We start from the raw sequence: 23,791 nt of genomic DNA on the forward strand, positions 1-23,791 counted from the left end.
CCCCCGGCACCAAACGGGGCGCTCAAGCGGGTGTGTGTCATGCTAATAATTAAGCCCCTGTACACAGTTGTTAGTTTCGCAGGCTACTCTGACGAAGACTGACACCCAGCCGAACTTACGGTTTTGAAGCACATGCTAATTTACCTTATGAACACACAAACATTTCCCACGCAAACTCACTTTGTATAACCCGACAAGAGCTTCGCGTCAGCACAGAGATTTCTGATGCGCCTTTTACCTCAATTGCTCGGATATCTTCACGGAGGTTCATAGATAAAAAAACAAACAGAAACAACGAGGTCAAGTAAGGAATGCCTTAAGAGTTTCGCCACTTTATTTATTTATTTGTGACGCTAAATGTGCTGCATGGCATAAAAGGTGATGTCAGGAACGAACGTTATCAAATGTTACAAAAAAGCACGAACTCCGGTTATGTATAAAAAGTCACATAATCTCCAGGCGTAAATGTTTTTCGTTAGCCACAAGTGGCAATTTCAGTCATGGTCTGAAGGCAGGACTACCTCTTGAAGAATACGAGCGCGCACGTGCCAGCGAAGTTCCCGGGCATGTCCACAGTTTGTGGTGGAAAGTTTTGTCGCAAGTGGATGCTTCGAAGTGAGGGCTTTTTTCGCCGCGAGAATCTTCTCACTTTGCCAGTGGTTGCGAACTGCAGACGTAAGGGCTACTCCGACCATATACGTTTCCCCACTTGCTCTGCCACTTTTGACGTGCTTTGTCCCGCAGCAGTGGCTTCGATATCTTCCCCCGTCGTCGATAGATAAAAAAAGAGCAAAGGCGGGAAGGGTGGCGAGTGCGGGGGGGGGGGGGGGGGGGATCGAGTTGCAAGTTTAATTTCCGGATTCGCTGCCCATTTATCTACGTTTTCATTCTTGAAATGGATAGATAAACGCTGCACGCTTAAACGAAGCATCCTTTCCGACTCTGTCGCGTGTCGGAAAGTCGTTGCTGATAAGGCTGCTCGAAGCAGAGTGAAACGAACTGGCTCCAGCCTCAGTCGTCCTAGCGAAGCTGCGCCTTATGAGACAGCCGTGACAATGGCCTACCGTGTGGAGGGACAGAACGGCATTTCCATGGGGACGAGGGCGCCACTACGTAAGTATGGACTCCTCGATACCTGCTTACAGCGCTATATCTTTGCAAAGGACGTTGGTTGGTGTCCCTACGTTTAGCACCAGCACAGGTCCATCTTTACATACGATGGGTGCAGAGCAAAGCTTATCGAAGTCCTATCGTGGCTCGTCAGTCAACCGTACGGAGACCCGTTCACATGCCTTCACACAGTGGCTCTTTACATTGTGCCACAGAAAATGGGTTGCCCGAAGTCACTTTCAAATACCACTGAAACTGGCAGAATTTTTTATGGCTGTCTGGCAGTTTGCTTTGCTAGTACGAAGAAAAATAAACTTTTTGCAGAACAAATGTTATGACTGACCTTATGACTTTTTGTTTGTAGTACAGTTTTATTCTTCGTTTAATGCTTGTATATTATGCTTGACTAAAATTGCTCTGCTGCAGTTGCGTCTTGAGTCACTCACATTGTTATAATAAAAACACGAAAATTCCCACGAAACTTCGGTTTATTAGAAGTCCTCGCAGATGTTGACAACCAGCAATGTTTTTTTAACGCCAGTGATCTTTAGGCGGAGCAGCCGCCGAGGTTAGGCTGAGGGTTTTAGCGTCAGAAAACGAGTCATTAGGCGAAGCCTACCGCTTGCAGAAAAAAATCAGGAGGGGACACATAAGCACCGCCTTGAGGGTATCACGCGATAGCGTTAATGGTTTACTGCTCATATATGTGGAATTGGTCATTCTCGACTTTGCATTCATAGGCCGCTGGGAGTTCTCGCACTACTCCTGGCGCAGTGGTGCAGCGGTTAAATGATACGCCACCTACTGCCCTGCGATGGCAGGTGCCGCCACAGGTGGAGGCTTGTGCGACCCAGGTTGCTCTAACCGAGCAGCCGCTCAAGACAGCCCATTATTTTAACTGCCACCTGCCGCGGTAGTCAGTTTGCTCCAATCCGCTCCGGTCAGTTTCCTGAAATCATGTGTCCTAGATGGCCCACGTAGGATGCTGATGCGGCTGGCCGCTCCAGCTGCGAGGCTCGAAACGGTTGCCAACGCCACAGAATTTTTTCCGACAACGGAGTGCTAACGCTGGTGTTAAAACGGCTGAAACGCGGGTGGTACACATGTTCCAATCTGCGCTTCGTTCCAGTTATATATAGCATGGCAACGCTGATATGAGCTGGGCCACGAGTAGTCGCGAACGTCTGGAACAAATGCGCGCGATGTGGCTCCGGTATACCGTACGCTACAGATGTAGGAGTTTTTTTTTTATTGGTTTTTGGGGAAAGGAAATGGCGCAGTATCTGTCTCATATATCGTTGGACACCTGAACCGCGCCGTAAGGGAAGGGTAAGGGAGGGAGTGAAAGAAGAAAGGAAGAGAGAGGTGCCGTAGTGGAGGGCTCCGGAATAATTTCGTCCACCTGGGGATCTTTAACGTGCACTGACATCGCACAGCACACGGGCGCCTTAGCGTTTTTCCTCCATAAAAACGCAGCCGCCGCGGTCGGGTTCGAACCCGGGAACTCCGGAGTTTGACGATCTCATTTTAACCACAGTCTGGACATGTGTTGTTGGTGGCAAGGGCTTCTATAAAGTGGAGCGCTGCGGTACTCACGCTGTCCACCCGGAGCCGCAGAAAATCCGCTCGTGCTTAACCCGCAAGCAAGTGGGCTACAATATAGCGTGGTTGACTGTCGAAGAATCGTGTGCCGCGTAGGGGGGGGGGGGGGGGGGGGCGTATGCAGGCACAACACTCTCACTTGGTTCAATTTCGTGTGATATGCCCGCGATCTCTGCAGTTGCTTCATTTCGCCGCTGTCTCACCCCATCCCAGTATGCACCGCGATCGAGATAGCTGTAGCCTTTCTGTAGAGACAGCTGACTGGTCGCTTCAACCTTCTGCAGAGCCCTGCATCAACCTGTCTGAATTGCGCTCAATAAAAATTTTGGTTTGGGCGACTTCATTCACGCTACTCGATCTTAGAACAGTGCTAGAAGGACGGTGGTGGTGGTGGTGAAAGACTTTTATTGGCTAGAAAAGAGTATTTACAGGGAGGTATGATTTGACCGACCCTTAAGGGGCCGGCCCTAACAAACACTAGGTGGGGTCCCTAGTACGTGACCCCAGTGGCGTCAGCCGCTTCCCGGGCACGCTTAACCAAAACCTTTTGAGCCTGTAGGTCAGATCAGTCGATCAGGGTCGCCTCCCAGTCCTCCCGGGTGGGGTTGGGATGAGGGGGGATAGCAGGGTTGTAGGGACCGGCCCACACCATGTGGTAGATGTCCGAAGACTTCTCCGCACAGTGCGGACAACTGCCCGAGAAAGAAGGGTCAAAATGTTTGAGCTGCCGGGCACAGCAAAGTATTAGTATGAAGGCGGATCAGAAGCCGCTCCTCCGCCTTCGAGAGGCCTTTACACGGGTGCGGATAAAGGCTGTGGCTAGAAGGACGGGAGGGCGAAGAAAGAACACACTGTGCTCCTTTGAACACAACGCCCGTCCCGTCTTTGTGTCACTGTTCGTCGTCCCTTTCATTCAGCGCTGTTCTAAAGTATAGAGATATGCACACTTGTGGGGTACAAGCCCCATAGCAAGTAGTAGAAGAGTCCTATAAGTTGAGGGCAACGAGCTAGGCAGCACGGTTGACGAGGCGGGCAGCGTGCGACAGGCGGCAGCACTGGCTACACTCTAAACAAAAGGAGTAAAACTGCCCTCTAGCGCACACCCTTTTATAAAAGGGTGTGCGCTAGAGGACAGTTTACTCCTTTTTTACTCCCATATGGGTGTATTTGTGTTTAGAGTGTACTTTGCAGTGCAGGCATGATGGCAGCCAGCCGCCGCAGTGCCTTTGCAGTGTGCCATTGCTCCGCGCCGTCCTTGAAACACCACCAAGTGTTCGGCGAGCTATTCTTGCAGGACGACTGCTGTGGGTGTCGTGACAATGCGCTAAGGCGTCTGCTGTTTGCTTCGGATACCTGGGATAGTATGTGGAGCACGTCGCCAGACAGCGCGCCCAGTCAGCAGTGTGCTCAGCTTGAAAGCACTTTTTGTTTTTGCCGGGCTACATCTCATTGTCTAGCGGGTAGATTTTCGTTTTAGTTCGGCCATTTCGAGCCAGCTTGTTCATGATTTCTCAAGTCTCGCCCGTGACGTCAGGCAGGAGCTGATAGCCAGTACACGTGTCTTGCTATGCCCTCCCTAATTGGCTAAAAAAATCGTGACGTAATCGGAACGGCAATAACAGGCAGGCAGTCCTTCCATCCGCTAACTCTTTACTCTGGACGATGTAGTGCCGAGATTGAACACAACTTGGCGGCGTTGATAGGATTACGAACGGATCCGATAAGGAAAGAAACAGAGCATGCATTCATGGGTCTAGTGCCAGACAGACTATTAACCCCATTTACTGTGTGTTTTCAATTTACATCTACACGGGTTGCTTCGTCAGTGTAGTCCTTCTTCGGCCTTCACAGCGTTTTAAAGGAATACTGCTGGCAAACTGAAGTTAGCCTACATCTAATAATTACCGAAGTCTAACTACGACGTCTAATTAAGAGGTCTGACTACGAGGCCTAACTACAAGGCCCAACTACGAGGTCTAACTACGTTTTAACTGAAAGGGAAGTTTTTCTAAGCAAGTAAAGGGCAATGTATAGAAGGATAAGTGCAGCCATCAAAAATCGTTTCCAATACTACACTATAAACATGAATTACCCTATAATGAAGTAGAAAGGTGGCAATGGGACCTCCAGCGTGCTCTTTAGTTGCCGGTAGCGTGTGTTGGGCAAGGTTTGGAGTAGGTTTTGACCTCTGAAATTACAGAATGAATGCGGTTGGCAACGGAAACATTCTCGCTTCAAGACAAGGGAAGTTCTTGCAGTTACCACAGTTTCAGGGAACGTTTCAATTGCCCCTGATTACTAATTTCTAGAACTCTAGTGCCACTTTTAAAACACTCTTTCCTTTGCTAACTCAATAAAATTGCTATGACTTCAGGTGGGAATAAGCCTGAGTTTCTAAAGTTAAGTGTTTTATATATTAAGTAACCGATATAAGCCCATAACTTGGGCACCATACCCTGCCTTAAATTGCAGTGCGATAGAGGGCAGCTTGCTGCAACCAAAAGAGCTGGCCGATACCCGATTACTGATACCGTCATCTCTGCGCGTGGTACCAGAAAGAGCTACGCCTTTATTCAGCCGCGTTTCATGCTGACATCTACTCTCAAAGATGACACAAATTTTTAATCTCTCCTAACTTTTTTCCAGGTATTTTTTTCAGTGACCGTGACCTCTTTGTCCCAGGAACGCGGTGATCAATCGATGTAGGCCACCATTAACTCGCTCTCCGCGTTCCTCGAAGGACGGCTCTGTACAGGTCATAATAAGTCAAAGGGTGTGTAGAAGATACGCTGCCCTATTCCAAAAGCTAGGACTCTAATGGGTACATGAACGCTTATATAGAGGCGAAATGAAAAAAAGGCCAGCAGAACTCCATCCTCGATTACAATCCAGTGCCCGACTCTCGAACTACTTGACCCATTTTATTCAGCGGCTAGAGTTTTGTCTCTTACCGACCCTGGCTTTGTGGTATCAAAAGATAAAGACAGCTAGCTTTGTTCGCAACATAAGATGCCAGGGCTCAATGTCTATATACACGTCTTTGTACTCACATCCAAGAGCCCATGGGAAGGGCGTAGTGTGATAAGAAGATAAAGGGGTTGACAGTTGATGGCTTGCGTCCACAATCCAATGGCTGGTCGCATGCATCACGAATATCTTGCTTCAAGAATGTCGCGAAAGTGCTTTTTTCGCGCAATAAGTGCGGCAGTTGGCGGTCTGTCGATAACGAACGACCCAAAGGTCGTGCGATAGCTCTGGCCTGGATAGATACAGTTTTTCAGAGTTAAACTCCTTATTCCACAAGATTACGGTTCTGTTTCGAACTTGTTGGCATGTCCAAAGATAGTTTTATGACCAGCGGTGAGAGACTGTACGCTTTTCCAAATGGTAGTCACAGCAGCGATGCCATCACTGACTCCAAGCATACAATCGAAGTAAAATGTCAGGGTTCATGGTCATACGTGAAGGGTGAAGGTCAAAAGTAAACGTCAAAAGACATGCCACCATGGTGGCCAATCAAGGAAAAGGATCGCACCGACAAGGAGACCGACTTTTGCATCTAGTAGAGCTATGAAACTCTAAAATGCTGGCGTGCGTTGAATGGTTCGTGCATGTCAGGCCAGTTGGTGCCACCTTTGCACTTTGTCTCGTATGGCTTTCTCTTCACAACCGAATGCTATTAATCGTATGGAGGAGACTTGCGTAGCTGCGTGGAATTCTACGTGGAGTAGAGAAAGTCGTGGTTGGATATTGACTTTTGAGACGGTATATGTCGAGGCTCTTGTGTAGCCCGGTTGTAAAATTGCAAATCGCAGAATCCCGAATAGCGCAATCGCGAATAAAAAATCATGAACAGCAAAATCATAAACCGCAAACGCAGGCAACAGCTGCGCTAGACAAATATACCAATGAGAAGCATAATCGTTGAGGAATTTTTTTCTTTGTTAATGCATCCGCTGAGTCAAAAGTACTTGCCCAAACATTTGCCGCAGTCGGCGATAATGATTAAGGATTTTTTATGGCGCAAGGGCATCTGTATCCAAGGAGCGCCATGGTACAATGTTGTATGTTATACTCAAGGTTGGGTCGAATACCCATTTTCAAGCATTAAACTTTAAAGAAGCTGAGCACCAGGCAGGGGAAAGCTTATACCCACTGTATCACCGGTGGGTACCCGGCGGCACTGGGGACCGAACCCCTCACCTCCCGCAAAGAAGCGGATGCTCAAACGACTAGACCACCGCTGCGGTCGCCACAACCGACGAAAGAATCGACAGTGGTTGCATGGATGGAGAGACTGAACTTATAAACGCAGGAATAGAAAAGGATAAGCGAATGAGCGAATGGACATACGGGTAAATAAGCTGTGAGTATACAGTAGATAAACAGTTTGATGGAGGGCTGGAGGTCAACATCAGGTGTTGGCTCTTCTTCAGAAAGTGATGACAGCTTTGTCTTTGCCATTGTGTGGAAATAGCCAGCAGTTCTTTCAGTTGTATCATTTGTAAAGCTGCTCCTTTTGCTCTTCTCGAGAAATATGCGCCCCCCTCTCCATTTTATCTCTCATTGTCACTATGTACCATTTCTTTTCTGGCTACCTTTTTTTTTCATTACAACAGCGCCCGGAGGCACACCCTACGAACCGCCAGTCGACTACTATGACTGCCACCAGGTGGTGGCTGCAGCTACTACTGCGGCGCCAGCTCACGGCGATGGCGGTGGCACCTGGTGGCAGAAAACAAAGCGAATCTACGCGCAGAAGTGGAAGAAAACGGACCCTGTGTTCCCAGCGCAGTCCGCGATGCTGGGACTGCCCATGACAGCGGCATCTCTGGCAGGCAGTCTCATCGGCATCGGCTTGGTGTCCGCCCCATATGTCTTCAGCAGATTAGGTGACGTACCCCGGACCTGTCCATGAGGAATCCCTGATTCTGCTTGAACGAGTACAGTAATTTTATTTGCATGATTTCTTTGTAATGAGACATACGACATCATACTACATACGACATAAACCATCACTAGATTTTTTCCTACGACCAATAAGTAATTATAATCGAAATTTTATCCAATTCTGCTCTAGTTTCACCAACTGAACGACAGCTGGGACGTCAATGGCGGCATTAGGTGACGAGATATATGAAAAAAATTGTGGTATAACCGCTGATGCGGCGTTTGTTGTCGTTTCGGTTTTTGAAGCAGGCTGGCTTAAGTGCTGTAGGGAGTTTAAACTACGCATCAGCGGGTATGTTTCAGTCTGTTTCAAGCCTCACAGGACCGGCAGTGAACTTTAAAGTCACAGCCATCGTTTGGTTGATGAAACTAAAACCAAGACAGCATCAAGAAGAAATTGAATTTAAATTATTCAGTCGCCGCATTAGACTTCACGAGGTGGTCCATATATAATATTGTCTGACGCTTCATTTCATATAAAGAAACTCGCTAAAGTTTGGTGTCTTTACTAGTACACTCGGTGTGCAGGAAGGCTTTATTGATATTAACGCAATTTCCTTAACTCAATTTTTAGTGGAACAAACTTTTGTACTTTCCTCATCCATGGTTCTTCTCCGATGAAGAAAATAATAACAGGAGAGGAGGCGGATTGTCGTAGTTTTGTATGACTAGATAACAACATCTGATTTTGGCTCTCTTTCTTTCCCAACTTATTTTGAGGATAGATTAAGCCGGAAGTCAACCCATATATTCTGCTAACATCCTTTCTTTTGTGCTGGTACCTTCGAGCGTTCTATTGACAAACGCGCCGGTCTGGTAACGAGAAAAAAAATTGTGCACGCAGCCTTCGTCTGCGAAGTTACTTCTTTGGGTATGATTTCGTTCCGAACCCATCCTGATGCGTTTTTGAAATATATGCATGAAGTTATGAGCTTGTGCTCTTCGACTTTCTTCCTCTAACGAAACTGCGCGGAGTTTTTTCAATTCAATTGTTTTTATTTTAACTAAACGCAAGCCGGTAAGAGCTCCTCATCAAAAAACTTGCACGACACTTAAGCCACCCTGATAAGAGTTCTAACACACCTTCTGAGGAGAGCACCTAAACTTGCTAAATCCCTACACCATCTCGTCATGAACGCCTGAGCCAAATAATGCATTTCTTCATGCAGCAGAGAACCCGCTATCGCGCGCGAAAGCTGGCGAGGCCTTTTCGGCTACTTGTTCATGCTCGCGCTCTCCGCCGTCTGACACTCCTGCGTCATCTCTATTAAGAGATGGCTACTGGTTAGATTCTTTGAGACGTCACACGGCCGCCGTGGCCGCGGCCAGTCAGCCGCGTCGCTCCTCCGGCGGGTCAGGAAGCTCCTCCCCCCCTCCCCCCCCCCCCCCCCCACCCCACCGCCCTTCCCAAGGAGACCGCAGCCTGCTGTGGGACCGAATGCTGGGATCGGCGGAGGTCCGTTGGCTTTTGAGCGAGCAAAAAAGCGACCAGAAGCATAGGACAGAGAAAGAGCCGGAAAACACTGAAATCTAAATTTTGGCTACAAGTAACTCTGAGCTTCTACAAACGACTTGAAAAGTTCTTCCTGGAGGTTTTTCGTGAAGCGGTGTTATTTAACCTCCCAGGCGTACCGCACGCTGTAAGATAGCCTCTGTAAGAGCACAATGCCAAAACGTTAGAGATCCCTCCCTCGCAAGTGCTCTTTGTCTTTCGTAGATTCATATATCGCGAATAGTCCTAATAGCAGTATTGGCGGAGTGGTTGTACGTCCAGCGATTAAGCAATGCGCCACAGCCCCGTGATCCCGGAAGGCTGTCTGTCTCTCGACCAATAAGCTGATGGGCAGTGCCACTGTGCGTAGGTGGAAACTGCAATGAGTTTTATCGCCGTCTGTTATGGTGGACGGGCACGTTGCCCACAACACGGTGCGCAGGTTATGCCTCCCTCTCTAATGCCCTCTTGGTGATCTCTAATGCATTAAAAATGAACGCGTCGCCTCACTCGGCATTTGCTTGTTAAACCTACTTTTCGATTTCATCAAATTCAGCCGTATGTTTCCCAATTCGTATGGTCCGCATTGCGCCTTCTGGGCTGAAGTGGCTGACTAGTACGATATGGTATGAGCATGCCAGAAGAACCCATGGCTAAGCCAAGGACCGATAATTCAACAACTGAGAACTGGGAGGCGGCGCTGTCCAGCTCACATTCGAAAGACGAGATTTTACTGGTAACTGAGAAATAGCGGCGGCAAAAGCCAATGGGCTCGTCGAATGCTGGCCCACCCAACCATTCTATGCATTCAACGTTTCTCTCTCTCTCTCTCTCTCTCTCTCTCTCTTTACCTTTGCTTCCCAGGTTGGAGTGCCATCCTACTGCTCGCGATATTCGCAGCGCTGGCAACATTCAGCGCCATTTTGCTAAAGTCTTGCTGCGAAATTCTGGAAAGCCGCTTCGAAGAGTACCGCCGGTTCCACTGGTTCACGCAGTATCCGGACATTGCGTTCAGAGCTCTGGGACCAGCCTGCGGGTAGGAAAGTATTATTTTTCACGGGTATTTTGATCTGCGTAAGAATGCGTAAATAAATTACGTAGCCTACTTTAAGTGAGCACGATGGAATAGTGCAGCGCCGACCGCTTGCCACCCTCTTCTCGGGTTCGAAAAATGTTGGATAAGCTGAGTTGAGTTTTCCAGTGATGAAGTGCCGGCTTTCTCTGCGCCCTGACTCCTCTCAGCGCAGAAAACATATTACAAGTGAAATTCCGTTGGGTGTAGAAAGTACAGGCCATCAATACCAGCATGTTCACGTAGCATCTCTCAGCACTAGTTTTTTCGCAATTTAGAGGGATTTATCCAAAAAGTTACTTGCTGTTTGCCAGTGGTCGCCGAGAGATGGCGCTAGTCCCTATTATCGTGGAAAGCCGGGCTTGAGTTGCCGAAAACCCCGCTTTCCCATACCGCACAAAATAGTGTCGGCTAAGTCTGCTTGAAACATAAAATCACATAAAGTTTGAAAGTTTAGTGCTAAGAGATAATTATACTAGTGTAAAGCCTTCGCATTTTGTAGCGATAGCTACATTACGGTAGCATTTCGAGCCTTCAGCGTGGCTGCGGCACCACCCTGTGGCTGCGCGCCACCCTGTGGTTCCGCCGCCACGCTGTCACGTGGTGCGGAGCAGCTGCCGGCGGCGCGGCGCCGTAGCTAATCACGTGGCACGTCACTTGGTTGGTCACGTGGCCAAGTTTCACTCGGCCGGCTGTAGCTATTGCGTCACTCCAGGTTTAACCAAAGCTAAACCACAGCCAATTTTTTTTTCTATCTCTTCTGCGAGGATTAGCGGACTTGTGGACTTTTCTTCACCATGACATGCGTACTCATATGTTATGCTGACGTTTGGATGTGGTCTTTTGCCAGTGCTGAATTGCCAGTGTTTGACATTATGGGCCTGTATTATTTTATATTTTATTCATTGTGCAATAAGTATGTTGTCATTGCCTGATTTACCTCGTTTTTGGACTGCACACTAGCCTCCGGCTACTGAACCACGAATTTCTTCTCCTTTGCTTCTTTCCTGCATTCGTCTTTTTGCTTCTCTGTGTATTAAAAATTCGTCATCTAGCTTAGCTGCGAGTTTCTTTTTGAAAAGTTTGGATTATGGCTTATCGGAGTTTAAGGTCCCAAAGCGACTCAGGCAATGAGGGACGCCGTAGCGTGAGGAGCTCCGGAAGTTTCGACCACCTGGTGTTCTTTAACGTGCGCTGACATCGCACAGTACACGGGCCTCTAGAATTTCGCCTGCATCGACATTCGACCGCCGCGACCGGGATCGAACCCGCGTCTTTCGGGTCAGAAGCCGAAAGCCATAACCACTTCGCCACCAGGGAGGCTGCTCTTTCTAAAAAGTGTTTTTTAGCTTGTGTGTCGTGGAGCAGAAAATAAAATGAAGGTCAAGTTGAATGTGTCATAGGATGAGGTGGTTCACGAACATCTTGTGTAATCTGGAGTAGCTTTGACAAATGGTACTTTATAGAGGATATCTAACTGGAAAGCGGGCGTCCACATAATGATAACACCGATGTGGGTGTCGGTTCTTCGCCTTGCTGGACGGCGAAAAGGCTGGGGTATTTTACAGCTAGAGCTGTTAATGGCACGTTTCCCAGTGCTATTGCATTGTTATCGGCGTAACACGACGTCCGAACGAGAGGATAAAGACAGTGGCGCCCTCTGTGCTCAGCGGCATGTACTAGTTTTTGACCGACTCGGCGGGTGTAGCCGTGGGGTGCGGTTCGAGTGAAATATTTGCCACCACAAACAACTCTCGTCGCATCTCGCGTTACACCCGTATTGTAACCGACTGTCAGTTTTTTATACGTGGGCAGGGCTTGTATAGATCTGAACTACGCCATACAGCCGCTACGCTCATCCCTTATAAAAATGGTCTATAGATTTCTATAGACTCTATTGCCTTCCTATACATATTTCTTTTGTCTATTCACAGCCTATAGACCGTAGACGAAAGTCTACTTAATGTGTATAGCCATACATCTATAGATTATCTATAGACTTTCTATTGGATTTGTATCGCCTATAGAAAGCTGTCTAGGCTTTGTCTTTAGAGTGTCTATAGACTTTATAGACACAACTCTATGGACAGTCTATGGACTGTCTAAAGAAATTTTTGTGAGGCGTACCTGCTTTTGGCACTATCTGCAGGAAAGCCGTGGCCATCCTGCGGTGCCTGTACGCTGTGGGGATCCAGGCTGTGGTCACAGTCGTTACGGCCCATTGGTTTACCGACTGGTTCTACGGCGCCGTGCGGTACTGGCTCCCCGACACACAGGGCACGATATTCTGCGGCTACATCACCGCTTTTGGATTACTGATGGCAATATTCAATGGTCCGATCGGCCAACAGATCAGATACTGGTGAGTATAAGAATATCCCCGTGTCTCTTGACCATGTACTCTTGAGATAAAGAAAAAAATTGTGGCTCCAATCCACGCCGTGAAGGTGGTAGGACCGCGAGACTCTAAAACGACCCCCAATTACCCATTGCGACGTCACTTGAACAGTCACAAACGTGGCTCTACAAAGAGTAAAACCAGAGACAAGCGAAATGTACTTCAGCTGTTTGCTCTATAGCTTGTTTCAAATAGCATGCTCTGTTGTTTGAATTCAATTTCTAGCCTGCCGTTTTTTTGCTTACGACAACGACACGAAAACGCAAACCGTAATCTTTACCGGGAAACGCACGTGAGGAGAAGATACTTGCTTCGCATTGTTTGCAGGCGCCGTTAACACCCATTACGCGGTCTGCACATCACGCGAGAGCTTCAGATGACGTCAACCCCCTTCGAAGCAGCTGCAAACATGTTTTTTTTTTTCAGAACGCGTCGGATGATTTCACATTGCTGACACGCGCCTTATTATCCATCAAGTGATTTTGATGCTTTTTTGTGTTTTTTCCTAATGAAAACAAGATGCTGTATGCTGATTTGAAAAAAGGCTTGCCCGGTATGTACTTTTTATGCTTTATTTTCTCTGATTTTTATTTCATAATTTTATTGATTTTAAAATTTTTTGCCGTTATTAAATTTTAATTTTATTTTTTTTCGTTTAGTTTATAATTTTAAATGGTATGAGTGCTTTATGATCAGTATAATATACGGTTTCTATGCTGTTGGGTGCCCGGCGTTTTTTGCTGACGACGACGACACGAAAATTTCCTTGGACCGTAGTGGTATACAACTTCGCTCTAAGGGAGAGAGAGCGCATCGAAATGAAGGAAATTTATATGTAGAAAATTGAAAATTGATTTTTGAGGAAAGGAAATGGCGCAGTAATTGTCTCACTTACCACGGTGGGCACCCGAACCGCGTCGTAATGGAATGGAGGAAGGTGGGAGCGAAAGAAAAAAAGAGAGAGAAATAGGTGCCGTAGTGGAGGGCTCCGGAATGATTTCGACCACCTGGGGATCTTTAACGTGCACTGCGATCGGACCGTACACGGGCGCCTTCGCGTTTCGCTTCCATCGATACGCGGCCGCCGCGGTCGGGATCGAACCCCGGCTCAGTATCCGAGCACCCTAACCACTGAGCCACCGCGGTGGGTCAAATTCATATGTCATATGGCGGTTTTCGCCACCCCGCCACCCTGTACGTTATGCATCCTCAGCGACCGTAGTCTATCTAAAAACAAATGGCTTCGCGTTCTAAATCCTCCCAAGCGTTGGACTGCTAGATTTGCTAGAGAACCCTGGTAAACAGCCTGGAAGCGTACCCCTTGGACTGTATATTTTTGAGGGGCCGCTACGTCATATCGCAATGTAGAGAGAAAGCTGGACGAGAGGAATTCTTGACAGCCCCGAACAAAATAGACAAGAGGCAGGAGGGGAGTCTCAAGGTCAAAAGCGACATTTCGACGTGTCATGAGACCTGTTACACAACGCTTACGCACGACCTAACAACGCAACAATGTGTTGTTACTTCTCGTGAACACCCCTTCTACCTTTCACATAGCCGCCGCCCACCAATGGCAATGCTCACGTCTGATACACAGAACTCCCCGGTCCTCCTTTCTCGGTTCCTTTTTATCTCCCTTCGCATGAAATTCATATGTCATATGGCAGTTTTCGCCACCCTGTCACCTTCGGCATGCTACAAACAGCAAAAGAGGACTTCTTGTTGGGCAAGTTGGTACTTGAACATTGTACTTTTTAGGCGCCAAAACCACACACACACACGAGAAGGGTTTCCTTCTCTTGTGTGTGTGTGGTTTTGGCGCCTAAAAAGTACAATGTACAAACAGAAACTGTGCATGCGCATGAAGAAACATCAATTGCCTTAAAAAAAAGCAAAGAAAAGGACTGCTCATTTATGTCTGACTGTTTTTCCGACAGGGGAAACATCGGCTATCTGCCGTTCGGACTGGCGTTGCTGTGTCTTCTGCTGGCGGGCATTGCGGCAAGCAGTCTGAATCCCATGCAAAGCCTAGGGACCTCTTCGGTTATTGATTTGGGCAGCTTGATTAGACAAATCCCATCCCGTTCGGACATCGGGGACTTGACTCGCGCTGCAAGTGGCCAGACAGGAGGAACTTCGTTTTTTGTTGCCCTGGGAGTCCTGGCATTCATACACGGGGGCGTGTACGGCTTCACGAACATACGTCGCGACATGATGACGCCTGCGGATTTCACCAAAGCGGCAGCTTGCGGTATAGCAGGTGAGTAGGGGGAGGCACAAGCGTTCCCATTCCAGTTGGACACTCAATGAATAAAGTAGCCAAGAACGGAAATGCTGCACTTAAGTAACAAATAACTCAACCCGAAAAGGCATTAGGTAATCAATGTTTATTTTGATTATTATAGTTTTAATGACGAAAAGAATCGACAAAAGGGCAATTTGTGTGCTTTGAATAATCAGGACAACAATTTGTCACGGATTAATTATACCATTGCTATATGTAAATAATCAGCTACACCAATACGTGACCGCGAAAGCAGTGAACTGGATAAATATTGGACAATAATTTAACTAAATATCTGATAAATTTGTCGATTAATATTAGTGGTTTGTAAAAGCAGCAAGAAAGGTTAGGCAAAAATTTTAGTCAGGTAAAAGAACAAAGCATAAACAAGGCGCCATAAACAATGCACTCCAATCGACTAGGTGCGAAGGCACACATGAAATGAAGTATGAGCACTGAGCTGATCATATCTGTATTTCCCGACTATGAAGACAACGTTTGCCTCTATGGGGCGAAGAGTTTGACTAAATTAAGCTCAGGGACGCTTCCGGGCATTCCTTAAAAGTTTGCTCCCGATTTACTTTCAAAAGCTTCATCTGCGCGTTTGACTTAATTCGCCTTGGCGCTCAACAAATAAAGTGAACGAGTTCGCTCATTCTACGCTCTGCTAACCCTAACCAAAAAATATCACGAAACGTTTACACTTCACAGTCTAAGTAAAGTATATATACAGCATTTAGAATTCCATACGAACTATAAATAGTCTTTCCTGATTTCGTGGACGTAATCTTAAAATTTCATAAATGGTACTCATGTATGTTACCGCTTCCACTCATCTGACGCCGTCTCAGAAGCTGTGATGTGGCTTTAGGAGACCTAGAAATGTATTTTGGTCCTTGCGTAATAAAGTGAATGGTTATTGGTATGATTCTAAAAATACTGCATGGAAAATGTGCCCATGCATATTTAATAGCAAGCAAGAAAGGCATTCGGCGACGCTTTCACAGCGAGAGCTGTATATTCGATGTCCCTGAAAAAGCGACGAGACCACGTGACCTCCTCCTCGCAGGTGTCTCGTGCTAAGTTTGTAGTGTTAGAACATGCCGTATGCTTACCCAGGTAGTCTCTTCTCCGAGGACTTGTGACCACCTGTAGCATGCAGCTCATGCCTTACGCAATTGTTCAAGCTTCGTTGTCACTGGGTAAGACTAGTAATGCGGTCAGTTGGGCGAGTTGGTGATCATCCAGCGGTTGTCGTGTGTTCTTTCTCTTCTACCTATTCGCTGGTGCCAAGTTTACATGAGGCAGTAAACGTCTCGAAATGGTTCGAGATACTTCTCGGTTGCTTTCCCTCACAAAAATGGACTATATACAGTCAATAATTTCTCATAGACTCTACTGCCTTCCTTTTTCTGTAGAACATCTATAGACAAAAGTCTACTAAATGTTTATGGCCATAAATCAGTAGACTGTGTTTTTGACTGTCTGTAGGATTAGTACTGCCTATAGACTGTTCTTTAGGGTTTGTCTCCTTAGAGTCTGTAAACTTTATAGACAGCAATCTACGGACACTCTATAGACGGTCTAAAGAAATTTTTGCAAGGGTTATACGCGTCTGTATAGAGGTTATAAGTAGACATAAGGAAAGGCTCGGTGGCAATTGTACGGTGAGCATATAAAGTACCCTACCATGAAGGAAGGAATTAAGGAAGAGGCGAGAAAGGCAGGCGCTAAAGGAAAAAAAAATCGGCGGTGGTTTAGCTATGCTTAAACCCGGAATGACGCGATAGCTACAGCTGGGTGAGTGGAACTTGGCCACGTGACCAGCCACGTGATCAGCCACGGCGCCGCGACGGAGCTGCTCCGCACCACGTGGCCAACCACGTGACAGCGTGGCGGCGCAGCCACAGGGTGGCGCGCCGCCACGCTGAAGGCTCGATATGTTACCCTAATGTAGCTATCGCTACAAAACAGTATGTTTACCCTAAGCAGCAGGTAATTGGTCCAATATTGGTAAGGAATGGTTTCGCACTGGTACTTTGTAGAACCATCCTTGGCCAATATACTTCCAATATTGGGCCGATTACCGATGCTCCTTGGGACGTTTGCTCTCGCTGGGTTTTGCCACTTTCAGTGGTTTAACTGAGGCACTCTCTCTGCCACTAATAGGAAACGCGCTATGCTGCCTGGTTGTGGGGGCGGTGGGCTACTCCAAGTTTGGCATCTTCCTCAACGCAAACGTCGTGCTCTCGCTGACCACGGCCGCCAATGGCATTCGCCTGGCCGCCGCATTCTTCGTGGGCATCTGCTCTGGACAGCTGTTCAGCGTCGTCGATGTGATACAGGACGAGCACCACCGTGCCCAGGACTACGGGAAGCGTGAGTGGAACGTGGGGCTGTTTTTCGAATGCGTGCGTTCATGGCGCCTAAGACGTCCTGAACTACGGTTGCGATTCATTGTATAAAGCATTCGCTAAAAATACACCGCTTATCCAGTTTGAGTGTGCATGGCACAGCGTGGCTCCCCTTACATCTCCAATGTTCCAAATATCTTTCAAGTAGATCGAAACGTTCGTTTTTTTGTTTTCTGCTCCCAATGTGTAGGACTTCCCCTGGCACCGCGCGAGTGCCGCGAGACCTCACAGGTGCAAACTCTTGTGGGTGTATATATTTTGATTAAGGCTGTACTTGCGTATTTACCTTTTAAAGCATTGGTTTAACAAAGCAGCTCTGCATTCCTGCGTGGAATATACGGCGTCAACCCTAAAATCTTCATTATTTAGTGCATCAAATTTATTTAACCTAGAAATGAAGTGTAATTTACTGAAACTAAATCATATCAACGTCATGTGGTCGAACTCCATCTACAGCCCATCACGGCAGCTTCCCTCTGACCAGCTGGGGGACCAGCTGGCTTTGGTGACTTGGGCACTGTACCCATTTCACCCTCCCCCCCCCTCTTTTCTTTTCAATCGCTCCCTCATCCCTTCTCTGAGTAACAAAGTCACAGAGTGAAGCAGCGCCCCTTGAGATATTTATTTCGCCTCTCTTACCCTCATTATCTCAAATACAGATCTACGTGCGTTCTAAAGCTTCCTCTTTGCTGCTCGCGTTAGGAGGAAACTTCCTTTTTGTGACCAGTTGGCTGTCGGGTGAAAAAAATTGGCAGCGGCTTAGCTTGGCTAAGCCGTTGTTGCATTAAAGACGACACATAACGTGCCCGTCTCGCGGCTGCATAGTCACGGCGTTTAGCCAGTCGTTCGGCGCGCTGTTCTTCTATTTCCTGGGCGATTCGTTTCCTCTTCACCTCGTTCCGATGTAGATTCCAGGCCTCCTTCTGCTTAGCAGACTTGCCGCCGTCCATACTGCCGCCTCAACTGTGGTTGCGGCGCCCGCGAGCTCTCATTTTCAATCCTCCGACTCAGGCATGCGACACAGATGGCGAAGCGAGCGAGCGAGCGGAGGCGAGCGTAACGAGGAATGCGTTGTGACGTCATACCAAACGGCGGCGGCGGCGGCAAGCCGCGCGGTGTGAGGTTATGCCAGATGGCGCGGCGAGCGCCCAGATGCGGCGGTTGCTGGGCTACGGCTCAAGGTCTATCTCTGTGCCTCCTCGGAGCAACGCCACGGCGAAATCGCAAGTTCGTGGCCAGTAAAGCTTTCGCTTTAAAAATGGCTGTGGTTTAGCTCTGGTTAAACCTGGAGTGACGCGATAGCTACATCTGTATTCACTCTCCCGCCCCTCTTCACTCCCTACCACTCGGTTACGTCGGCGAGCCACGCCGCTGGCAGCTGCTCCGTGCCACGTGATCAGCCACGGCACCGCCACGGAGCTCAGGGTTGGCAACGCAGCTCAACGTGTGCCACGCTGAAGGCTCGAAATGCTAGCGTAATGTAGCTATCGCTACAAAAACCTCAGAAGTTCGGAAACGTACCTCCATAACATGAGATACTCCCCCTGGGAGGTGACCCAGGCAGCTACAACTCAAGAACGAAGCAGCAAATACAAATCTAGGTGGCCCTGCATGGAGAGATATCAGCGCATTGTTGTAGTGCCTTCAAGGTAAATCGTCTAGCACTTTGCAACCGCTTGTGATGCCGCTTTGTCAGGAGCGGGACGGTAGATGGTGCCATGACACCTGGCCGAAGTCTTCGGTTAGAGGGGCTCCTTAAAGGGGCATTTGTCGCTTAGTTCTTGGGTTGTCCAATTGTAGACGAGTGGCAGTCAGGAAGGGTGTAGGACAGTTAGGCACAGCTTCTATACTATTATTCCTAGCATGTTTACAGGAGGTATTCAAATAATTGGAATGGGGAAAAGATGCGGATAAAAGTAAATGAAGAATAGCGCAGTAATTTCCTATTTGTTGGTGACATTGCCCTGCTAAGCAACTCAGGACCTGAAGGGCATGGCATGAGTGAGGACCTCAACAAGCGAAGCAGAGCTGTAGGCTTAAATGAAAGAAGCCGAACCACTATACACCTGTCTGGTGAGATCACAACAGCCTACAATGAGCGGTGAATCATAACAAGAGGTAAATGAATACATTTATTTAGGACATTTAGCCGAGAATGATGAAAACTTATACTGAGGATGAACTATTGTGGCGCGGAGTCCCTCATTATAGGACCCCATTGGACTCGGCCTTCAGCAGTGGCCTGTACTCACCAACCGTTGCTGGCTTTCGAGTTCCGAGCTGGTCAGGTCTCCTTCCACTGCTCGAGTGTCAACTTTTCTATTCTGTAGATCAGTTAGTTCTTTTGGCATGCCAGGTAGGGACCGCAGATCCGGACCAGGACAGGAAGCAGCTGGGACTATAAGAAAAGGGTGGAGTGCGTTCGCCACTTACTATCAGGTCAAGAAAAGAACAGTGCAGCGAGCAATGAATAGGAAAATGCAGGTTTAACATTAAGAGACAGAGGTCTTTGTGGGTCCGGGAACAGAACTCAGTGGCTTTCAGAAAATCATGTGGGCGGATGAGATTATAAAACCTGCGGGATTAGGGTGTCCGCAGCTGGCACTATAGAAGATTAATAAGAGGGATATGGGAAAGGGATTTGTTTCCAGTGGACATTGTTGGGATGATGATGATGAGGATGACAGAGCGTTCCGCCTCTGTGGTTGCATTGTCATCATTGTGTCTCAAGTGTACGCAGTCATCATGGCCCACCCGCATACTTTCGCAGGTGTGGCTTGGAGTCGCGTCAAGATCAACACTCCGCTATCACTATTGGCGGCGCTGCTGGCCCTGGCCGTCCCCTACTTGGGTCCCCTGATGGCACTTGTCGGTTCGCTGATCCTGTGTCCAGTGCTGTTTGTGCTGCCGCCAATCTTCTACTACAAGCTTTGCCAGGAATCTCCGGCGGATCACAAAACGTACGGTGTCACACTCCCATAATCTTTCTCTTCCTCTATTCATTGGAACAGGCTAGAAGAGGACTTTAAGCGTTCGGCATAGTGCTGAGGCCTTGGCTAGTTGGCTGGCCATTGTGCTAATAGTCGCTTTTAATTATGCGTACGCTGTCAGAATGTAGGTAACGTATGCGCGTGCGCCAAACCCACGCATCTCACCAGCGTCCGGCGTCTTTGAAATTTGCCTGAAATACCTTTAGTACACGAAGGTTGTAGAACATCAATAAATTGATGAGTTATGTAGTTTTAAACTATGAAATAGAATTAATAACACACGACATATCACGTCCAGTTGTAAGTACCAGTACAAACAGTAGTCGTAGTAGTACAAGTTTGCACATGACCATCTGACCATTTAACGCCACCCGCTGGTTTTATGTTCTCGCGGTCCCCCCCCCCCCCCCCCCCGCCCCTTTGTCCCCAGTGATCACTGTCGTTTGATTTACGCAGGTAATGGTCTGCCCATGCCCACTCCCCCTCCTTGATTTCACGTCGACTATCAATAGATCATGATGTTTCCTTAACACAAAAGCAGAAAAATTCGAAAGGATGGGGTAATTTCTCTAAACTAGAATCTTCACACGTCTTCTTTATAATCTTCTACATATTATTTTCGTTCTGCAGGACGATTAACAGGAATATGAAGATCGCCCTGGCAGTCACCGTTGCCGTGGGGGCGCTGGTGACCATCGGCGGGACCGTGTCGGCCATCATAGAGATCGTGGCCCAGAGCCGACTGGCGAAGGACACGTGCTTCTCAACATTCAGCTACGGCGTACCGTTCACGCTGGCCCCACCACCCAGCCTTTTTCTGGCAGCGTTAACAGCATACTTAAACATCGCCTAACCAGTATTTGTACTTCACTACGGCCATTACGCACCGTGAGCTGCTTGAGTTAAGAATGTTTCTCCATTACGCAGGCTACAATTAGTTAGCTCACCAGAAATACTGGTACTTGCGACACATGCACACAACGGGGAAGACTGCATTAATGTGGCAGTTTGTTGTCATTCATATGTATGCACGAAAAAAAAACGAAGTGTACACGTCTCTCTTCGCTCGTACGGGTTTCAGCCCATACTTCACTTGTGATATCTTTGTCTAGTTTTTTCTTACTGTCTGAAGCCTTGGGTATGATTAATCCTAAATAAATGGCGAAAAGTGCTTTGGAGGCATAGTGGCTTCACTGGGAAGCACCCCTGTATTGTTTACACTCGCAGTGTGGCGCCAAACAGAAATGATCTGCGTGTCCGACTTGTGTAGGACTTACATGCTTACGCTCTCTGTAATAAAATGACATACTTTTTAACGGCTTCGGCTGAAGCAGAAGCATTCAAGTAGAAGAAGCTGCTGTGGCAGTATGAACGACTCATCGGCGGCAATTATTCAAGCCTAAGTTCAATGCATAATGCACACTACGAAAAGAAGTACTGTGTTTAGTGCTGATAATCGTGGTTATTTTCGAAGGCTATTGCTGCTGGCGGGCCATACCTTTTTTTTTGGCTAGTGGAGCCAAAAACACAAAAGAAGTTTTGTTTCTTGAAACGCTGCCAGGTGCGCACAGTCATTGTTATTGCATGCTGTCGGAATACATAAGCTGACATTCCTGAATAAAATGTACACGTTCAATGTGTGGATAACTACGACGGGAAGTCTGAGCCGCTGGTGGATCAATTGAGAAAATATCAAGGTAGGGACGATGTCACTGTTCCACCCCCCCCCCCCCCCCTTTGCCGTTTTCTTTATGTTTGGATTTAAAAGAAAAACAGCGCACCCTTAAGACATGGACTGATAAATATAAGACGACAGAGCGCTGACTTCAAATTGTTCTTTTATTGCAGAGCAACACTATATATATATATATATATATATATATATATATATATATATATATATATATATATATATATATATATATATATATATACGAAAAGAGGGAGGGAAAACTTGGGAAACAACTGCGGCCTGCACGCAACAGCTATATAATTGACTTGACAAAGACACGAGCTAACAATTGCTGTACCTGGGAAGAGGCTAAAATAGAAGTGCTGGAAAAAGGACAACACGGACAGGCAGTAACAGAGTAACAAATGACAATGTATGAAGGCAGCATAAAACAAAAAAACAATAGGTTAGCCAAAGGTACAAGGGTGCGCTGTTTTTTTTTTTGTTGCCAAATATGAATTACCAACTAGCCTTTTCGAGCACCCTTGCAAGCTTCTTGACGTTCTTCGCGCCTCTGCATTCCTATGATTTTAAATGCCTCTGCAGGTAACTTAAGCAAACCATTTAAGTCAATTGGCGTCGAGGTAAGCGTGGTGTCTGTTAACAAGAAACCATTTCTGGAGATAGCTAAGTCTATCCTCAGACCACCAGTGCATGGCTTACTACGACATGATGTACTGTCAGCCGCAGAAGTTTACGGTATGTGCGTAAAACAACTATTCCGAGGCAGTCACTTAAGCCGATCGCCTGGAACGCCTGAAGGTCTGAGGTGAACGTGTATTCTTCATGGGCTGGTAACAACAGGTGACTTGGTAGGTCGACAGCGCCACAATTTGTTACGAAAACAAACATCTCTCCAGTTTTTGCGGTCGATATCAGTAGGCTTATCCTGCGAATATGAGACTGTTATATCAAAATATTATCGTGTTTACATGTCAGTTTACTGTGTTACCGCGCCCAAAACGTTTCGGTTAGCGCTGCAAAACACCAAATTACGTTTTAGCATAGCGTTTGTAATTTATCAGGTTTTCGTAGGCCAAAAATAGTAATGATGGCAGATGCCATGGCCAGTACACAATTTCATTACGCTTGCGTACACAGCGCTCACGGCGTTGGGAACGCTGTACTGCTGCACACAGAGTAACTATACTACGACATTTTGCTGTGCCGCAGCGTCTCTTGTACGGTGGAAACGGTCGCTCGTCGGGACAGTGCAGCCATCTAGTGAGAGTAACTCAAACTGTAATCTGCGATACATTGCAACGAATTGTTTGCAGTGCAGTGCTGCTAGCTCCAGGATTTAGGCCGCCGTGGTGGCTCAGTGGTTATGGCGCTCAGCTGCTGACCCGAAAGATCCGGGTTCGTTCCCGACAGCGGCGGCCGAATTTCGATGGAGGAGAAATTCTTCAGGCTCGTGCACGTCAAATCACCCAAGGTGCTTTGAATTTTCCGGAGCCCTTCACTGCGACGACCCTCATAGCCTGAGTCGCTTTGGGATGTTAAACCCCCATAAATCATAATCCAAACTCCTGTCACCTAAATTAGAAGTGTATAAATTTTTTTTATGAATGCACATGTACACTCATGTGATTATCGGCCACTAAAATAATGTGTGAATACGCTTGACCAGTAGGAAATAATTTTATGGTGCGTACGTTGGTCAGTTCTCCCTCTTCTATAAATGATTTTATCAGCGGTCATACAGACACCATGTTACACTGAACAAAGCCTGATTAGTTAAAAGCGG

The 23,791-nt window shown here is 47.4% G+C and overlaps 1 protein-coding gene across 1 annotated transcript; it reads left to right on the forward strand.

Moving 5' to 3' along the window:
• The first annotated feature begins 932 nt into the window (after positions 1-932).
• LOC144104146 (uncharacterized) lies at positions 933-21,948 on the forward strand. Its single transcript, XM_077636983.1, has 8 exons — positions 933-1,113; positions 7,332-7,604; positions 10,019-10,190; positions 12,376-12,588; positions 14,562-14,884; positions 17,078-17,287; positions 20,093-20,282; positions 20,943-21,948. Exons 1-8 carry the CDS (start codon positions 1,056-1,058, stop codon positions 21,163-21,165), a joined length of 1,662 nt encoding a protein of 553 aa, XP_077493109.1. The 5' UTR covers positions 933-1,055; the 3' UTR covers positions 21,166-21,948.
• The last annotated feature ends 1,843 nt before the right edge of the window (positions 21,949-23,791 follow it).

This window comes from Amblyomma americanum, chromosome 9 (assembly GCF_052857255.1).
Source record: "Amblyomma americanum isolate KBUSLIRL-KWMA chromosome 9, ASM5285725v1, whole genome shotgun sequence".
In the NCBI taxonomy this organism is placed as follows: domain Eukaryota; kingdom Metazoa; phylum Arthropoda; class Arachnida; order Ixodida; family Ixodidae; genus Amblyomma; species Amblyomma americanum.

Coding starts and splice junctions, on each gene's coding strand:
- LOC144104146 (XM_077636983.1), top strand. CDS start 1,056: ATGGCCTACCGTGTGGAGGGACAGAACGGCATTTCCATGGGGACGAGG. Junction 1,114..7,331: donor GGGGACGAGGGCGCCACTAC/GTAAGTATGGAC, acceptor TCATTACAACAG/CGCCCGGAGGCACACCCTAC. Junction 17,288..20,092: donor TGCCCAGGACTACGGGAAGC/GTGAGTGGAACG, acceptor ATACTTTCGCAG/GTGTGGCTTGGAGTCGCGTC.